Source organism: Xenia sp. Carnegie-2017, unplaced genomic scaffold (genome assembly GCF_021976095.1).
Source record: "Xenia sp. Carnegie-2017 unplaced genomic scaffold, XeniaSp_v1 HiC_scaffold_14, whole genome shotgun sequence".
NCBI lineage: Eukaryota > Metazoa > Cnidaria > Anthozoa > Malacalcyonacea > Xeniidae > Xenia > Xenia sp. Carnegie-2017.
This window is the reverse complement of record NW_025813447.1, coordinates 3,304,210-3,322,624: the sequence shown is the minus strand read 5'-3', so window position 1 is coordinate 3,322,624 and position 18,415 is coordinate 3,304,210. Positions and strand designations below refer to the sequence as shown.

The following is an 18,415-nucleotide window of genomic DNA, read 5'->3' as shown; positions in this document are numbered from 1 at the left end:
GCCATAAATGTTTATTAGGCATTTTACTAGACTATTATCTCCTGTAAGTATATGCAAGGTGTGCTATATAGCAATCACTAGCAGCATTGTATTTGCAAATACAAACAGATTGTAACCAACATGTATTTAATTATATAATTACATGAATGTGAAAATTGGTTCATGTGTCATGCTTACTGGTTATGATAAATATCTTTCATATGATCAAAGCTCGTTTAAATGTAAATCTGAAATAATTTAGTTTAGAAATTATAATGTTCATCAGAAAAATTACCTAGTGATCATGAAAATATACTTTGCTGTTTTGCCAAATTTCAAGGTTTATCTGCATACACAGAAAGACATTTTTACTTTATAGAAAATGCTTTTCATACATCAATAGCCCTTTGGAATTTATGGCAAACAATCTGGTATGAGCCGGAGATTAACACACCTTTACATCTCTACATGAGGTGTTCAGTTAGAAAAGGAGACAATATGACATGGGACAACATTTCATGTATGTGAAATACTCAGGTTTAATACCATTCCAGTCAAATTGTCAAAATAAAAAGCTTCAAGGATCAGAAGACTCATAATCACAGATTAAAGTAAACAGCTACTCATGTAATCAATGTTAGTTTTCTCAAATCTTAAGGGGGTAGTATCAGAGCCCTCTATAGTATAAGCGTTGGGACCAACGGTCTGGGGCGAGCGCGGAGCCGCCATTTTGGTTCCTACTTGCAAAGTGAAACTATATAATAGGGGAATGCTATAACCCGGGCGATGATCGGGGACGCGCCTATTAAATTCCTGGTCAGCGGCAAAAGCCTTGACATAATAATCGCTATAAGTACAATATGTAAAATTTCATAACACAAATCAACACAAAGTATACAGCACAGCGCCCACATTGGCTTTACAAAATATGCGGTCTTTTTATAACGAATGTTACTGCAAACGCGCATTGTGAAGTATATTATTCTTTGTTATTGCTTGCTTGTAATATGTTCTAAAAGATAGTGATGATGCTCAAAAGTAATCTAATCGGTAACAAAGTATACAGCACAAAGTATACAGCACAGCGCCCACATTGTATTATATGTTCATTTGTTTTTACAAAATATGCGTGTCTTTATAACGAATGTTACTGCGAACGCGCATTGTGAAGTATATTATTCTTTGTTATTGAGCTTTGTTTTATATGTTCTAAAAGATATTGATGATGCTCAAAAGTATTCTAATCGGTAACAAAGTATACAGCACAAAGTATACAGCACAGCGCCCACATTGTATTATATGTTCATTTGGCTTTTACAAAATATGCGGTCTTTTTATAACGAATGTTACTGCAAACGCGTGAAGTATATTATTCTTTGTTATTGAGCTTGCTTGTAATATGTTCTATAAGATATTGATGATGCTCAAAGTATTCTAATCCTAATTATTCTGCTCAAAACCTGTCGTCATTTTTATAACAAATGTTGCTTCAAACGCGCATTGTGACGTTAAATTTACGTATGAGATTAAATCTCGAAGCTACTACTTAGATCATAGGAAATGGCCTATCCTCAATGCCTATACTCATTATGCTGAATATTCGCGCACTTTTCATTCTTACGTATATGTACTTGCGTTTTCAAGTGCTTTATCGGTCTCGCCTTAACTGCACCTAGATAGCCTATCTTTAATTTATATGTTCAATATTCGCGCACTTTTCATTCTTACGTATAGGTACTTGCGTTTTTCAGTGCTTTATCGGTCTCGCCTTAACTGCACCTAGATAGCCTATCTTTAATTTATATGTTCAATATTCGCGCACTTTTCATTCTTACGTATAGGTACTTGCGTTTTTCAAGTGCTTTATAGGTCTCGCCTTAACTCCAACTAGTTAAGAAAAAATATAAAAACCTCGCATCAAAAGTGAAAAAAATAGTGGGCACATTACTGGCTCGTGGAATGAAATTCATATAAAGACGTATAACCGTTCGAGTGTTTGCTCTGGCTCATTATTAAACATTTCAACAGACTAAAATATATTAAGGAACAAATTTCGTGTTTCATACTCAGTATATGGTGCAGACAATTCTTCAGCGTGAATCTGCAGAATGCTCAAATAAACAAGTAAACTTCCTTAGAGAAAAACTCGCAAGTGTGCAAATTCTGGAAAATTACTGCACAGGATACATTGATGGAACGGTGGAGCAAATGGAAGAACTTCTTGAACAGTTTCAGGTCTCGTAGTTTGTTTTCAATTGTTACACCATACTGCAAACAATTTGTAACATATTCCGAAAAACATCATCATGTAAACTCAAAATTTCAGTTATAATAGCAAGAAACAAAATCTAAAAGCAATATTTTGACATTATTTCATAGTCATTATAAAGCTAATATAGCTAAGTTTACTAGATCATGTTTTTTGAAGTATGTTTTATAATTTATTTCTTCACATTGTCGGCTTGAAAAGGTTTTTGTAATTGTTGAACAGTTAACTTTCAAAGGCCGTAATACGTAAACGTTGATAAATTGATTTCACGCGTTAATATATTTGAAAAGTGAAAGAGGTTTTTGAATTTAGGTAATTGATTCTATCTCGTTTGTGAAAGCTGACAACCACTCAAAAACAAGGGGCAATAAACGTTTTTCACTTACAGGTAATCAACTCAACCGCATCAAGCATCTTACCCCAAATTAAAGCGAGAAAACACCAAGAAATTTTCAACCGACGCATAAATTGGGCAGCATAGCCTGCTACATTCCCCTCCCCCCCCCTTTCTTCAATATTGCATGACCAATTAACATTTTATAATCGCAAAGACATTCCATTATGGAGTTAGAAGAATCGAATCTAACAGTCATTTCTATCTATATTAGCAAAAAACTCATTAGGAAAAAACCGTTCAATGACTCGCCAATTATTTTGCTATCTCTTTTAAATACATTTTATTATATAACACATCTGCATAGCTTAGCATATAACACATCTGCATAGCTTAGCATAATAAGAATGTTTTACTTGAAGACAAACAAAATGCTGAAAAAACATATCATTTATTTTTTCTAGCACCGCCAGTGTTTGAAAGCAAGAAGGGAAATATTCCAATTGAGTTTTTTGGAAATCCGTTTTTGATTGTGAGCAACGAAACAAGACATTGTTTACATGGGAGCGCGAAAGTATGTATTCTTCGTTATGATATTTAAGATTTATTTGTGCACAATTTGTCTTGACACCACACTGTTTTATTTTAACAAACTTCTCAGGACAGCAGAGGCACTCGCAGACACGACGTAAAAAGTGACCATGATTATGAAGAAAAGGGACGGATTCGATTACAGAACAGTAGAAAACTGGATTGTCCAGCATAAGTGCAAATAAGACAAGTCAGAGTATTTCTCGACTACTACATCGATCGAGAACAATTTACATCAGAAAACAGCTTGGTTATGGCAAAACGGAGAGTATTTAGAGAGATGGATAACGATTCCTCCTCACAAATTCGCGCCAGCAGTCGATTTTACCTAAAAATACCTCTTAGTAGTGCTCATTCAAGTCACGCCATTGGTGCCACGGCAACAGTTGGGCAGCGAATGGATTACCGACTGGTCACGAAAGTTTATAGTTTGGTAAAACGCAATGTAATTAAAATCACAGAAGTCAAAAGGTGTCTTGATCAATACGTTGAAGAGATTATTTCCACAAGACGGACAAAAGGCTACACCGCGCAAGACAAATAAACGGTACTATCCAAATAAAAAGGATATTCGAAACCACGTAGCAAAAGCAATAGAGTCCCTTAAGGACTGCAAAGACGATCAAGAGTCCCTGCGCAGGAAGGTAGAAACCTGGAAACAGAATTCTCCAAGCAGCAAGTTTTTCTACCGCACAAGAGATAACGCTTCCAGAAACGATATTCCTCCAAAGGAGGATAAAAAGTTTTTGTTTGTGCATCAAGAGCATTGGCAACAACGAATGTTGATTCGTTATGGCGGACAATTGTGTCTCATGGACGCCACATACAAAACAACGAAGTACGCAATACCGCTTTTCTTTGTGTGCGTTCATTCAAACGTTGGCTACAAAGTTGTGGCTGAATTTATGTGCCAGACGGAGACCGAAGAAGCCATAGAAGAGGCTCTGGCTATTATAAAAGGATGGAATCCAGCATGGAACCCAAAATATTTTATGGTGGATTACTCATTAGCAGAAATAGGCGCGATAGAAAAAAGTTTTCCCGATGTATTATGTTTGCGACTTTCACAGGCTGCAAGCGCTAAAACGGTGGGCTTCAGCAAGCAAGAATGGATTGTCATATGAACAGCAACAACACTTCCTTCTGCAAATGAAAAAGATTGCTAATGTCAGTACCAAACAGGAGTACGACAAGGCAGTAAAAGATTTTCGAGAGTCCAAAGTGTATAAAGAATGCAGCAAGATGAGAGAATATGTTGACCGTACGTGGTTTTCTTGCGCTGTCAGATGGGCACACGCTTTTCGAAAACAGCAAGTCACCAACATTGTTAATACTAACAATGGCGTTGAGTCTTTAAATACGAATACTTACCCCAAAGTATTGACAAATCTGTGTATGGTATTGCGGTGATGTTGGTTGAATCTTTCATTCCCGATGTTCTTCAGCACTATTTGGATGCAAACCTGCGACTGAGCAGCGCCTACTGCAAGTACAACCCATCAATCCCAGAATACTTGCACAACAGACTCCGCACTTTTGAAATGTTGCCTAAAAATCGATACGCTTCAGCCATTTTCAAACAGGACGACATAACTCCGGTTAATTTAAAGAAGGGCACGTTCAATGTCAAGAGCGAGAGCAATGTTGGAAAGAAACATTTCATAGACTTCCGAGAACCAAGTTGTACCTGCAACATATGGCACACTACCCATTTCCCTTGCAAACATTTTTTCGCAGTTTTTTCTTTCTATGACGAGTGGGATTTCGAAAGTCTTCCAGAAGACTACCGAAATAGCGTTTTCATCACTCTCGACAATGAACCTCTTGGATTGCCACAAGATACTACGCCAGAAGAACTAGAGGAAGCCAATACGTCATCATGGAGCACCATCAAAAGAGACGTTGTTTTGCACGAATCGTTGTCTTCTGATAACAAAAAATATATCCACGACACACCCCACGAAGAAACAGTTAAGTTTGAAACTACTTCAAACAAAAGTTCCAAAAGGCTCAGAAAGATCTTGCAAGAACAACTGGGCCAAATACACAGTATGACCTTCCTGATCGACAACGAGACCACTCTACAAGAAGCAGTGCAAAAAGCTGAAAGCTTGAAACAGTTTCTTGAACAAAACTTTCCCACAGAAAATGGTTTGCCTCTTCGATTGAGTCCTGTGAAAAAAAAAGTTAAAGGTTACCGAGACAAAATACCATCAAATCTTTCATAAGGCCCTACCTCCCAGACGACGCAAGACAAAAAAGTCTACACCATTTACAATAGATCTTACTAATGGGCGATGAAATGGCACAAGTAAGACAAGTTATTGAATTGCTTTCTTGTCATTTCTCAAAAGCTCTCAAATGATTACTTTTATGTTTAAAAAATTTCTTATCCGTCCGAAAAGAGTAAAAACACAAAAGCACTTATCTTACTTTCCAATATCTTATTAAAGTATTGTTTCAAAATTAATTTTCACCAGCCATTAGATATACGATACGAAGGGCATCACCAAATTGTGGGTTTTGTCTTCTAAATCGCACTCATTTTTACATACTCGAAAACAACGTTTGAAAAGTTGTTCGTAATTCTTTAGATTACATCTCGTCACGAGTATTTTCTGAAAGTAGTCTTTTTATTTTCATAGGTGTCCACTAATGTGCAAAACCAGGAGAATGAAAAAAGAAATTCAAGCAGGTGCAAACACATAGCAATAGAGAAATATTGAATGGAGAAAAATTTTCCAAAAATATTTGTGCAATGATGAGAGGGGGGTAGTAACATTTCAGTGTAGTATTTATATTTACTATGTAGTAATTATTTAATATGAGTGAGGACTATACCATTACACATAGTCCACTTTTCTTTCCTAAATGGCAACTGTAGTGTTGACGTCTCAGCCAGGGCCGCGGAAGTATCTCAAAAGTGGGGGGGCACTGACCGAAAAGGGCATGTGAGCTTGCAGCTTACTGTTTTAGTATATTACAGATATGCATTGTTTCATGAATCATGATTAAGTTTCAAAGTCTGCAAAATATTGGTAAACATTCTTAAAATGCTATGCGTATTCACTACTGCTCGGCGTGCGTGCTAACAAACTAAGATGACTACATGAACAATTTCATTAAGTAAAGCGATCTCAATAAAACTTCCCAAAAATCTAACCCTACGTTCGTTTTCAGAACAAAGTCCTTAGCTATTAAACGTAAGTCCAGTTCGTCAGTTCTGGCCTTGTTTACATCCATAACAATAAGATTATTGTAGCGTGCTGCCGTCATTGTGCTCCTGAGATGTGTCTTGACAAGCCGCTGGCATGAAAAAAAAGTTCTCCAGAGGCTGCGCTCATTGGAGCAACAAAGTAAATCAAAGTACGTGTGCTTTATTTCTTCTGTAGGATGGTAAGGCTGTCGGCCTGTACAGCACAAATTTACAATCGAGTCCTAGCAAACATTCCGTTGACTCAATTTGCATAGGTCCTACCAATAGGGTGGTAGTCGTGGAACTTGTCAAAGACGCATATGTTAGGTTTTGAGAAGGTGTGTGAACTGGCTCGGTCGGCGGCGCGACTAGTATCTCTAAAGACGATATAAACTCAGAATTGCCGAATTTTGGTTTGGAATGAGAATGAGGAGATAAATACGTTGATTCTGTAGCTGACGGCAGTGTCAAACTAGACCTAGAGTCGATGTTTTGGTCAATAACATTCTCTGCTGGAGCACTACTAAAAACTCGTCAGTTTTCGCAACCTTTTAGCTGTTTCTACAAGCTTTTTCCTTTTCTCGTTTTCACCTAGCAGCTCTAGGCATGATGATTTTGATTAAAGTGATTTAAACCGCAAAATTTTCAATTATTATGATCATGAATTGTCAACAGTTTTGTAGGACCAATGGCCTGAAAGACAATACGACAGGAGCAATGCGTTGCCGTAGAATTATAGTCTCATGTACTCTGCAAATTGCGACGTCTACCCAATCAACAAACGCGATTTTTGATCCATCTGGGTAATCAAGATAAAAACTAAGCTATAGCTGATTTTGCATGATGTCGACAGACTTTGTTCTACTCTCGGGCTACTTTTATCTAAGAAAAACTTCTTCAGTCCAATTTTACCTAAAACAAGGGCATTTCTACACCATGAAAGGGCACTTTCATTCCAGAAAAAGGGCAAATTTTTCCCTGTTGTAAAAAGTGGGGGGCACTTGCCCCAATGCCCCCTGCCATGGCCTCTGGTCTCAGCTGAGCACAAGGCAAATCCACTGGATCGCTTACTGAATGCTCTCTAAATGGAATTAAGTTAGGTGATCAAATGCTAGAATTTGGACCAAACAAAGTGACTCTTCAGGATTTATGGACCCTCATTCCACCAAATGAGATGACTAAATATGCTGCCACACTAATTGAAAATAAAACTTTGGCACCTGGATGGCTTAGTGATACAAGTCAAGTGATTAAACACTCTACAGCTCACATATGATTATCATGCATCAGAGACAAATGATGAAATGGTAATTGAGCCTGATTGTTATAGGTTATCAATGCTTTATGGAAACTTTCATGTGAATATCCTGGTGTCCTACCAGCAGAATCATATGTATGTCAGTTGGTGCAACGAGGATCTAGTACACGTCGATTGACACAATAATATTCCTCTCAATATGTCTGGGAGCCATTGGACACTTTTGGTAAATACAATATGGATACAACATAGCTAAGACAAGGCAACAAATTTTTATTATTTTCAATATTGTCACTTTAAAGGTAATCGACAAACAAAAGAGATGGTATACTACCTTGATCCTATGGAAGGTCATGTAGAAGAAGTTATCAGCGAAGCAACAAGAGTTGAACTTTCACAGTTTATCAAAAGCATTTGGTAAGTATACATACATTACTTCCTTGACAAATACCAGTATTTGAAATTCCAATTCAATGAATCACTTCAATGTCTTGAATACACACAGCAACATTGATATAGTGCAGTTGATAATATAATCCCTTTGTTTATAAAGTGCCCTTGTTGATCTAAAAAGTGGGTGGAACACATCAACTTGGTCTATTATTCAGCCTTCACACTATGTGCAAGAGGATGGGTTTAACTGTGGAATAATTATTTGCCTGTTAGTTGTTTTGACATTGTGTTCTAAGAAATAACAATTTAAAAAAAATCTATTTTATTTTTATCATTTCAGTTTGCTGAATATCTGAGTCAAAATCTTGACATAAATGCAAAGTTTGACATGAGAAAAGTGAGGCACGTGACTTCAACGATTATGGGTTCTTGCTATGATGACATTTATGAGTAATAACAAAAAATTATATTTTTAAATATTTTAATAAAAGGGGCAAATTATAGATTTTATTTAATTGACAAAACATTAAACTAGACAAAACATTAAAGTCGATTTATTTGTTGGAATTATCCATAAAATCAATCTGACATTTGTAATGTTATAAATTGTGTGCTTGTTTACTATACCATAAGTAAATGTGTAAAATTTATTTTATTTAGTTTGGTATGCAAGATTTGCAAGATAGATGATGGTGAAGACTGGTTGGGATGTGATTCATGTGGGCAGTACTTCATGCAAGTTGTCTGAATGTTGACTTTGGACAAACTCTGACAGAGTACTTTGCTTGCCCATAATCAGACATGACAATTGTATAATAAATTAATAATACAAAACATAAATTGTAAGATTTAAAAGTGCCGAATAAAAACGACTTACCGATTAGAATACTTTTGAGCATCATCAATATCTTTTAGAACATATTACAAGCAAGCTCAATAACAAAGAATAATATACTTCACAATGCGCGTTTGCAGTAAAATTCGTTATAAAAAAGACCGCATATTTTGTAAAAGCCAATGTGGGCGCTGTGCTGTATACTTTGTGTTGATTTGTGTTATGAAATTTTATACAAGAAACATATTGTACTTATAGCGATTATTATGTCAAGGCTTTTGCCGCTGACCAGGAATTTAATAGGCGCGTCCCCGATCATCACCCCATTCGTCTTGTGAGACGAAAATCAATTTTCCCTTGGTAATGTTAGAGTTCGGATCTTGATCAGAGCGTAAAAATAACGAACTTTTTGGAATGAAAAGGTTCACGGAAAGTGAATCAAAGTGATAAATCGAGAAGCAAGGTGAGGATCATATATAAATATAAATATATATCGTTGAAATGAAATCCATACGTTTATTTTTTTAACAAAAGGATGCAATATATAATGCATTTTTTCACGATAGACTATAAATACAAAACAAACAGATCAACTATATTTTCATTGAAAACGTAGTTAAATTTATGTGAATTTTGCTATAGTGGCAATCGATAACATTGATTTGCTTTTTAAATTATAATAATAACCGGTGACCCCAGGAGGTATGCTGGAGGGTGCTATCACTTGCCGAAGGTGAACCCCAAGACTAGTGGAGGGATGGAGCTGTCTTATTTCTCCAATTTAGACTTGAAGAAAAGTCTAAGCACTGCCCATCTAATGTATATATAACAATGGTGTGGCAAAGCCAGCTCACAACTCACAAGTTTGGTTGTGCTATGTAACTATTTGATCTGTGTTCAATTACTATAAAACAATAGATTACAAACATATATATATATATGGAGTTCACTGACTTTTCCCCATTCCTTGTGAGACGTGGAAGGCGGTAAAGTACGGGTACAAAACGTCGGCTGGTAGTCAGAAGATATCGACGTTGTACTTTGGTCGATTAACTTATGTTATTGTGTCATTGGTAATATCGATAATATTTTCTGATTTGTGATTTTCTTACTGGTAATGTTAAAAGATGCCAAGGTACACCAAATAACGGCCTTATAGCTGTTAGACTTTTCAACATTTATTATCATTTTATAAATTTTTATGATAATTTTTGTAGGACAAATAAAAGGTTTAAAGCAACTGTAGCTGTCACATATCATGATGAGGATGGCCATGTTGAGAGAGAGGAGGTGGATTTGTCAGAATTGGTTACTGAGGATCATAGAGGAAGCTGTTCTATTAACAGTCCTGATAATTGTGGTGCATTGGAAGGCCATGAACTGGGAATGGAACAAGATAACAGTGATCTTGAAAGTGATGTTCGCCATGATTGTGAAGAATCAGCTTCTTATTACCAGAAAGAAAAAAAAAAGCATGGGAAAATTTGGACATTCAGTTATAAAGAATACATTTCAGTTTGCTGGCAAAAATTGGAGCAATCGGATGTGTATTCATTGTGATAATGAAGCAAAGTTTAGGTGCAGCGATTGTGGTCCAATGGCAAAGTATTGTGAGAACTGTATGTTAAAGATGCACACAACCGTAAATATTTGTCATCATGTTGAAATATTTAAGGTAACCTTTATGAGGTAGATTATAAAAGTCTTTACAGTTAACTCACTCAACACTTGCAATAAAAATGCAAAAATAAAATGAGAGTTTACATTGTGAAACATGCTACAAAGCACTAATCTAATATTTTTATGATTGCAAGAAAGGGATTGATTACAATGAATTTCTATGAGGTTATTCATTGCTTTGTAGGATGGCATGTTTTGGCCATATAAACTCATGAACATGCTGGTGTATGATTGTTCATGCCAAACAGCTTGTCACAAAAGAAGTGTTTCTGTTGTTGATGTTAAAGGTATGTTATATGTAAAATGTGCTGTAAAAGTTTCTTCATTTTAGCTGGGATGGTTCAACACAATTATAATTTTGGATCTTTTTCAATTTTTAGGCACCTTTTGTACTGTTGAGGTACAGTTTTGCTCATGCTCTTCCGAGTTTGTTCAACTTCTGCAATTTGGCCTTTGGGGTGGAACACCTACACAACCAAGAATTGCATTTGCAATTGAGTTTTTTGAATTGGTTCATTCTGTGCAGATGGAATGCCAGGCATCAATAAAAAGCATTTGTCAGTCATTTGAAGAGTTTAATCACAACCACATATTTTCTTCTTATGCAACACCAAAATGTATCCTGTCATTATAGATGCTTTTGAAGAATACAGGTAATTGCATGTAGGTCACTGATTTATTGCACTGCTGTACTAATTATGAATTGCTGGGAAAGTTGCAGTCAATTTTATAGCCTAAGAATCTCATCTTAAGAGATGTATTTAATTGGAGGAAATCAAAATGCTAAAGTTTATGATGAGAAAGGATTTTTCCTCAAGTATTACTGTATTGCACTGTATTTTGTTTATGTCATTTGTTTAAGAGTGCATAATTGCTTTCTTTGTGTCATTGTTTTTTTTTCAGAATTTACAGACATGAACTAAACATGTTGAGCTGTGTTATTCCTGAGCTTGATGAAGGAAATATCTGTCCTGCTTGTCCCAAAGTGAGTATATTCGTATTACTCGTTTAACAATGACAATTTAGTAAAAAGAACATTAGCAATGCTATCTTAAACACCTTTTTGACTGCATCATTTGCATCATTGAACTCAAATACATTGCATGATTTTATCCTTCACCATTTTATTGAAGACTGATGGTGTGATCTTTGAGTCTCTTGATGCTCTTTTTATTGGACGAAGGAAAAAAAGCTGGGCAGAGTATTGGAAAACCTCTATTTGAACAGCTGATGTTCTATGATCAGACACATGTTGATCAATTTGTTGCCAATTATACCACACCTACATCAAACAAGGTCAATGTAGCTTTAATATACTTTGTTATTCTAATGAAAATTCAGGCATGGAAGTTACAGTGCTTTGAATATATTTGATTTTTACATTCTCTACCACATAGTTTTATTTTCAATAAATTTGTGCCGTGGGCTTTAGGAAATAAAGCTCTTGTATACTTTTTTGTTTGTTACATACTGATACTTATAGGAGTGTCATGGTTTTCTTGCTGGGAATGCTGTTCGATCAATGAATCGCTACAGAGCTCTTGATGAAACAGCAATCTTTACAGGCTGTCGACATGAGTTTCCTAAAAATTCTTAAATTTGAAACATGGAGAGAGGTGTTACACACATTTTCTCTATTTTTACCTAAATGTTCTTGGTTTGAATGAGGTGGTTAAGATGCTTGCATTTGATGGTGTAAATTTATTTTTTCAGTTGGTTTGCTACTTTCATTGCTTTGTGCAAGTGCTGAAGCTTTTTGCATACATGTGGTTGCATTATTTAAAAAAATATTCTACATATTTTATAGATTGAGCTATGCAGTTTATGTTCTCCAAGAATTAGAGAAAGATAATGCTGATAAACCTGCACTCAAAATAAACATATTGTATGATGTTGCATGCATGTTGGTGAAACACTTACAGGTAATATTCAATTGACAATAGTTGCTTTGTTAACTGTTTCCTTAGTCAATAACTTTCCCTCAACACTTTTTTCTTTGAAAAGGTAGTCTTTCACATGTTTTTCTTTATTTTGTTTTTTACAAAAAGAATTTGGAGGATCCAATTATTGACATTTTTCAATTTTCAATTCCAATTTTTCACTGCTATGGCCATGTTGGACGATGCCAAGTTAGTTGTTATTGTTTTATTTTCATACGTATTAACAGATGGTGATACCTGGGTTTTATGCTGTCATAACTAATGGTATTGTAGATGATAAAATTATAAAAATCAATAATTTTTGCTAAATCTTTCTTGTAAAGGTTAAATTTAGTCCCCGTCGTAAAGAAGGATTTGGCCTAACTGACGGTGAGATGTAGGAGAGATTGTGGGCTTACATTCGCAAATTTAGCAGAATGACTAAAGAAATGCGTCCAAGTCACAGAGTTGATGTACTCAGTGATGCTCTTTTACATTATGGAAAGAAAACGAAGATTAATTTAGGTATAACTAGTTTTTGTTTCTTTGTTTGAACATATACATAGCTAACATGTCATCATATTATGTAATAGCAGGTATGAATTAAATTTTGTTTTTTGAGGCAATTTGCTGATGGCAAGGATGAAGCGAGCTGTTGACGTGGAAGAAACTGCAAAATCAGATATTGAAAAGTTATGCAGGTGCTTTCCGTGTGAGTATATGTTTGTATTTGCTGTGTGGTTATATTTGACCGATTTTGGATATGAACTATTTACGACTCACATGAAAGCAGTAAATTTTCTTTTTCATTATCTAAAGCTCACAGGATTTCAATAGATAATATTCGTGAGTGGATGAAGGACGAATCGACTTTTGGTCGTGAAGTTGAGACTGGTTAGTAATTGAGAAACAATGGCTTGTAGCTATGGAACAGATTTGACACATAATTATTGATGCTCATTATGTGGAATGTTTTGCCCACAGAAAACTTTTTTTAACAAATATACGTAAATCTTCAACAACTTACAGAAGAAGAAGATTGGAAATGCAAGTACGTTATATACCTGGACTTGTACGCTGATCTTTACCATCGATGGAATGGTTGCACTGATCCAAGTGAACTGACTGTTCGATTTAATCAGATGAAAAGTATGTTTGAAAAGTTGAACTTGTTCCTAGAGATATTAAAGTCTTAAACAGTGTGCATTTAGAAAAATGAACTGGGAAAATTTTGAAGCTATTAATGTACGTCGTAACATTGTGAATAATAAGTTGGAATATCGAATAAAAAATTATTTCTTGTTTTTATACGTACGTACAAGTAGAGATGTATAAATTGCAGGTGCTTATCTGACCGTGCCTTATATTTGTAATGATTTGGTATTTACTGTTTAGAATTGACGAGCAGTTGAAGATCATGGAAAGGGAAAACTCAATTTCTGCACGCTGGCAAAATACTGACTCAGAGTACGAAAATGCAAAATGCGAGGTTGCGTCTAGGAAAGAAAAACGTGTTTTGTCTCGAATGAGGAAAATGTTGTTGAAAGATGGTTTCTCCTAAATCTTAAGTCTAAATACTGTGGTAACTCTACCTATCTCATAAATGTTCCATACCACTTGCAATGTTTGTAAATTACTTTACATGTTGCCTTCTTTGTAATGTTCTCTGTATGTTTGTTCTGTTTTTCAGATGGTCAAGCGTTGGCATCCAGACTTTCGAAGCAAATTACTGAGTAACAAAGGATGTCAATAAAGATATCGCAGCTTATAACGAGGCAAAAGAATCACATTCTAATCATTCACATACCGCATTAACATTTGATGCTGTCAAAGATCCTGACAATGATTTTTGTGTGAATATCTAGCTGCACCTACTGATGAAGATTGTTCAGTTCCATTTACTGTTAAACGGAAGGCTATAGATTTATGCTATTTGCTTGACCGATCCAAGGAAGAGCAAATCCTGTTGAAGTCAGAAATGGAAAATACGTGGAGTCACTACTTTCAACAGCACAGCAAAATTACTGACTTTTTGAATAGTTTTATTAACCATGAAAACGTACTTGATGTTGAATACGGTGAAGATATTTTACACAGGAAGATCTTTCAAATTGGAAGCATGTTGATAGATCTAGAAAAAGGTTTTCTTTGTACATCAACAAAGACAAACCACAGTATTTATTTCATGGGAATGTTGACATGCTTCAAAGTGATCTGGTGTCGGCTCTGGATGACGAAGAAAAAGTGGTTGTATATGAACAAGTGGATTCTGAAGACGGTCAAACAAGTGAAGACGACTATGAAAGCACCAGCGATGATGTATAACGGGATTGTGCAGGCACTTTAAGCTCTTGAAAATCCTTTAATTAGAAAATCAATTTACGTAAAAGGCACTTGAAAAGTTGTTACGAAGTCATGTAATAGCCGCCCAACGTACATACGCTGGATAATAAATGCGTTGAAAAAACCTTTTTGTTGAATAAATACTTGTTGAACTGTCGTATGTAACTTTTTGGTAGTTATACAATGCAGTATATGGTGAAAATGGATGTTATATAGACATGTGTAATAGCCGCCCAACGTACGTACGCTAGATAATAAATGCGTTAAAAAAAAATTTTTGTTAAATAAATACTTGTTGAACTGTCGTATGTAACTTTTTGTTAGTTATACAATGTAGTATATGGTGAAAATGGATGTTATATATACGTGGGTAATAGCCGCCCAACGTACGTACGCTGGATAATAAATGCGTTAAAAAAAAATTTTGTTGAATAAATACTTGTTGAACTGTCATATGTAACTTTTTGGTAGTTATACAATGCAGTATATGGTGAAAATGGATGTTATATATACATGGTAATAGCCGTCCAACGTACGTACGCTGGATAATAAATGCGTTAAAAAATTTTGTTGAATAAATACTTGTTGAACTGTCATATGTAACTTTTGGTAGTTATACAATGCAGTATATGGTGAAAATGGATGTTATATATACATGGTAATAGCCGTCCAACGTACGTACGCTGGATAATAAATGCGTTGAAAAAAATTTTGTTGAATAAATACTTGTTGAACTGTCATATGTAACTTTTTGTAGTTATACAATGCAGTATATGGTGAAAATGGATGTTATATATACATGGTAATAGCCGTCCAACGTACGTACGCTGGATAATAAATGCGTTAAAAAAAATTTTGTTGAATAAATACTTGTTGAACTGTCATATGTAACTTTTTGGTAGTTATACAATGCAGTATATGGTGAAAATGGATGTTATATATACATGGGTAATAGCCGTCCAACGTACGTACGCTGGATAATAAATGCGTTGAAAAATTTTGTTGAATAAATACTTGTTGAACTGTCATATGTAACTTTTGGTAGTTATACAATGCAGTATATGGTGAAAATGGATGTTATATATTATGGGTAATAGCCGTCCAACGTACGTACGCTGGATAATAAATGCGTTAAAAAAAAATTTTGTTGAATAAATACTTGTTGAACTGTCATATGTAACTTTTTGGTAGTTATACAATGCAGTATATGGTGAAAATGGATGTTATATATACATGGGTAATAGCCGTCCAACGTACGTACGCTGGATAATAAATGCGTTAAAAAAAATTTTGTTAAATAAATACTTGTTGAACTGTCGTATGTAACTTTTTGTTAGTTATACAATGTAGTATATGGTGAAAATGGATGTTATATATACGTGGTAATAGCCGCCCAACGTACGTACGCTGGATAATAAATGCGTTAAAAAATTTTGTTGAATAAATACTTGTTGAACTGTCATATGTAACTTTTGGTAGTTATACAATGCAGTATATGGTGAAAATGGATGTTATATATACATGGTAATAGCCGTCCAACGTACGTACGCTGGATAATAAATGCGTTAAAAAAATTTTGTTGAATAAATACTTGTTGAACTGTCATATGTAACTTTTGGTAGTTATACAATGCAGTATATGGTGAAAATGGATGTTATATATACATGGGTAATAGCCGTCCAACGTACGCTGGATAATAAATGCGTTGAAAAAATTTTGTTGAATAAATACTTGTTGAACTGTCATATGTAACTTTTGGTAGTTATACAATGCAGTATATGGTGAAAATGGATGTTATATATACATTGGTATAGCCGTCCAACGTACGTACGCTGGATAATAAATGCGTTAAAAACGCATTTGATTGCGTACGTACGTTGGATAATAAATGCGTTAAAAACGCATATTGAGCTTGATTTGCTTGATAAATTACAATATATGAATAAGTGTTTATGACAAATACTGAAGTATAAACATTAAACAATTTTGCTCCTTTCAATGTATAAAAAGCTTTATATTATATATTTTAAACTTTTTTCATCCCCAGAACATGTATATATATACTGCTATAGATTTCTCAAGAGATTTTACTCCAAAACAATAAAAAAAAGAATATTTTCTCAAATCCCACCATAAAAATTGTTAATTAAGATTTCATTAAGACTTGAATCATTTGATAACCTCCATAATTCATCGTCCTCAACATCGTCAAACACATTTTCTGGAAGACTATACCTTTTACGTTTCTCTTTATTTGTAGACTGATTTAGATTTGTCTACAGGGCCTAATATAAACTGGTTTGTTGTTACTAAAGATTCTGTTGATTACAGAACCATTTAAGTATTGACCTTGAGCTAATGTAGGTTTGAGAAGTGCTGTATGGACAGAATGCACAATCTCAATTTCCACGTCATCAGGCAGGGTTCCTTGAAAAGCTTGGCGTATTTCAAGTTCTACGTCAATGTCAGTCCACTCTTTGTGAAATTCAAACGCACAGATGATGTGATCATTTTCCTGCAGAAAAACTTTTCCTCCTTGACGAGGTACATTCTTGTCATCTGGACATGATAGTAAGATAATATCACGCGAGAATGGCCCAGTACTAACTTTTTTCGACTTAGAACATTTTCTCCAACGATTTGATCTCATAGTTGACTGTTGGTCACCGAAATATCTTCTGGTATTGTAGGAAGGAGTTGCCAGATGTGAAGAGGAAGCTGTGACGGATGCATGATTTGTGCAGTGCGACTGCGTTGTATTACTTGGTTGATTTACTTCCATACCTGATGATAATGAATGTTGTCCAAACGTCTTTCTTACTTCATTCTTAACCGAGTCGTGGACTTCAACACTAGCATAGTTATTGGAAGATGCCCCGGTACTTGCCAAGGCATCCGAAAATTTTTCGATACGGTTAAATATTTGCGAAAGTATCTCTCTTGCACCTGATAAAGATTCAGTGGCCATATTGTTTTTAATGAGCCTATAAACGCGGAAAAAATTGGTGCGAAAAAAATTTCGACTGCCATAAAAATTCTCGACTGTAAACAAATTCTCGACTCCAAAAAAATTCTCGACTGTAAAAAACATCTCGACTCCACAAAAATTCTCGTCTGTAAAAAAAATCTCGACTCCAAGAAAATTGTCGACTGCCAAAAAAATTCTCGACTTCAAAAAAATTATCGACTGCCAAAAATATTCTCGACTCCAAAAATTCTCGACTGTCAAAAATTCTCGATTGCCAAAAAATTCTCGACTGCCAAAATTTCGACTGCCCAAAATATTATCGACTGCCAAAAAAATTCTCGACTGCCCAAAATATTATCGACTCCAAAAAAATTCTCGACTATAAAAAAGTTATCTAGCTGGACTATATAACCTGTATTCTCAACAGTAAAAAATAATCTCGATGGAAAAAAATTCTCGACTACTTTTGTCCACTATGGCTTTCCATAAATAAAAACATGTCAATGGTGGCATCAGCTCGGTGGAGTGACGAGTCAAGGTTAAGTCAACGTTCTCTACTGTTGGAATCTTTAAGAAGCCGAGAAAGGTCTTTTGAATTCAAAGCATGAATCTTACCGAAATCGGAACATTAAGAAAACGCAGCAAAAATA

General features: G+C 35.0%; 3 protein-coding genes and 2 long non-coding RNA genes across 7 annotated transcripts; all 5 read left to right on the top strand.

The window, feature by feature from the left end:
• Positions 1 to 1,903: 1,903 nt before the first annotated feature.
• Positions 1,904 to 3,670, top strand: LOC124434510. The gene is made up of 4 exons (XM_046984400.1): positions 1,904 to 2,214; positions 2,561 to 2,636; positions 3,047 to 3,156; positions 3,244 to 3,670. The coding sequence occupies exons 1-4, from the start codon at positions 2,053 to 2,055 to the stop codon at positions 3,346 to 3,348; spliced, it is 453 nt and encodes a 150-aa protein (XP_046840356.1). The 5' UTR covers positions 1,904 to 2,052; the 3' UTR covers positions 3,349 to 3,670.
• Positions 3,671 to 3,677: 7 nt separating this feature from the next.
• LOC124434509 lies at positions 3,678 to 5,456 on the top strand. Its single transcript, XM_046984399.1, is given in 3 exon segments — positions 3,678 to 4,215; positions 4,217 to 4,521; positions 4,524 to 5,456. Coding segments are annotated over 3 exon segments (1,446 nt in total). The 5' UTR covers positions 3,678 to 3,952; the 3' UTR covers positions 5,402 to 5,456.
• A 2,366-nt stretch (positions 5,457 to 7,822) lies between these two features.
• LOC124434508 lies at positions 7,823 to 8,431 on the top strand. Of its 2 annotated transcripts, XR_006944803.1 has the most exons (4): positions 7,823 to 7,853; positions 7,930 to 8,044; positions 8,181 to 8,288; positions 8,361 to 8,431. It is a non-coding gene; the product is annotated as an uncharacterized LOC124434508 (long non-coding RNA). The 2 variants fall into 2 exon arrangements; XR_006944804.1 differs by lacking the exon at positions 8,181 to 8,288 and having other exon boundaries at positions 8,361 to 8,425.
• A 1,923-nt stretch (positions 8,432 to 10,354) lies between these two features.
• Positions 10,355 to 12,095, top strand: LOC124435004. Of its 2 annotated transcripts, XR_006944963.1 has the most exons (6): positions 10,355 to 10,530; positions 10,720 to 10,822; positions 10,916 to 11,188; positions 11,439 to 11,520; positions 11,669 to 11,831; positions 12,019 to 12,095. XR_006944963.1 is itself a non-coding variant. In XM_046984956.1 (3 exons), the coding sequence occupies exons 1-3, from the start codon at positions 10,399 to 10,401 to the stop codon at positions 11,167 to 11,169; spliced, it is 489 nt and encodes a 162-aa protein (XP_046840912.1). In that variant the 5' UTR covers positions 10,355 to 10,398; the 3' UTR covers positions 11,170 to 11,411. The 2 variants fall into 2 exon arrangements, 1 of the variants encoding a protein (XP_046840912.1); XM_046984956.1 differs by lacking the exons at positions 11,439 to 11,520; positions 11,669 to 11,831; positions 12,019 to 12,095 and having other exon boundaries at positions 10,916 to 11,411.
• Positions 12,096 to 12,850: 755 nt separating this feature from the next.
• On the top strand, positions 12,851 to 13,328 carry LOC124435003. Its single transcript, XR_006944962.1, has 3 exons — positions 12,851 to 12,979; positions 13,077 to 13,166; positions 13,274 to 13,328. It is a non-coding gene; the product is annotated as an uncharacterized LOC124435003 (long non-coding RNA).
• The last annotated feature ends 5,087 nt before the right edge of the window (positions 13,329 to 18,415 follow it).

Excerpts from the sequence above, each read along its gene's own strand:
- LOC124434510 (XM_046984400.1), top strand. The coding sequence starts at position 2,053 with ATGGTGCAGACAATTCTTCAGCGTGAATCTGCAGAATGCTCAAATAAA. Across the intron at positions 2,215-2,560 it reads AACTTCTTGAACAGTTTCAG|GTAATTGATTCTATCTCGTT; the intron begins GTCTCGTAGTTT and ends TTTTGAATTTAG. Across the intron at positions 2,637-3,046 it reads TAAACGTTTTTCACTTACAG|CACCGCCAGTGTTTGAAAGC; the intron begins GTAATCAACTCA and ends TATTTTTTCTAG.
- LOC124435004 (XM_046984956.1), top strand. The coding sequence starts at position 10,399 with ATGTGTATTCATTGTGATAATGAAGCAAAGTTTAGGTGCAGCGATTGT. Across the intron at positions 10,531-10,719 it reads ATCATGTTGAAATATTTAAG|GATGGCATGTTTTGGCCATA; the intron begins GTAACCTTTATG and ends ATTGCTTTGTAG. Across the intron at positions 10,823-10,915 it reads TTCTGTTGTTGATGTTAAAG|GCACCTTTTGTACTGTTGAG; the intron begins GTATGTTATATG and ends TTCAATTTTTAG.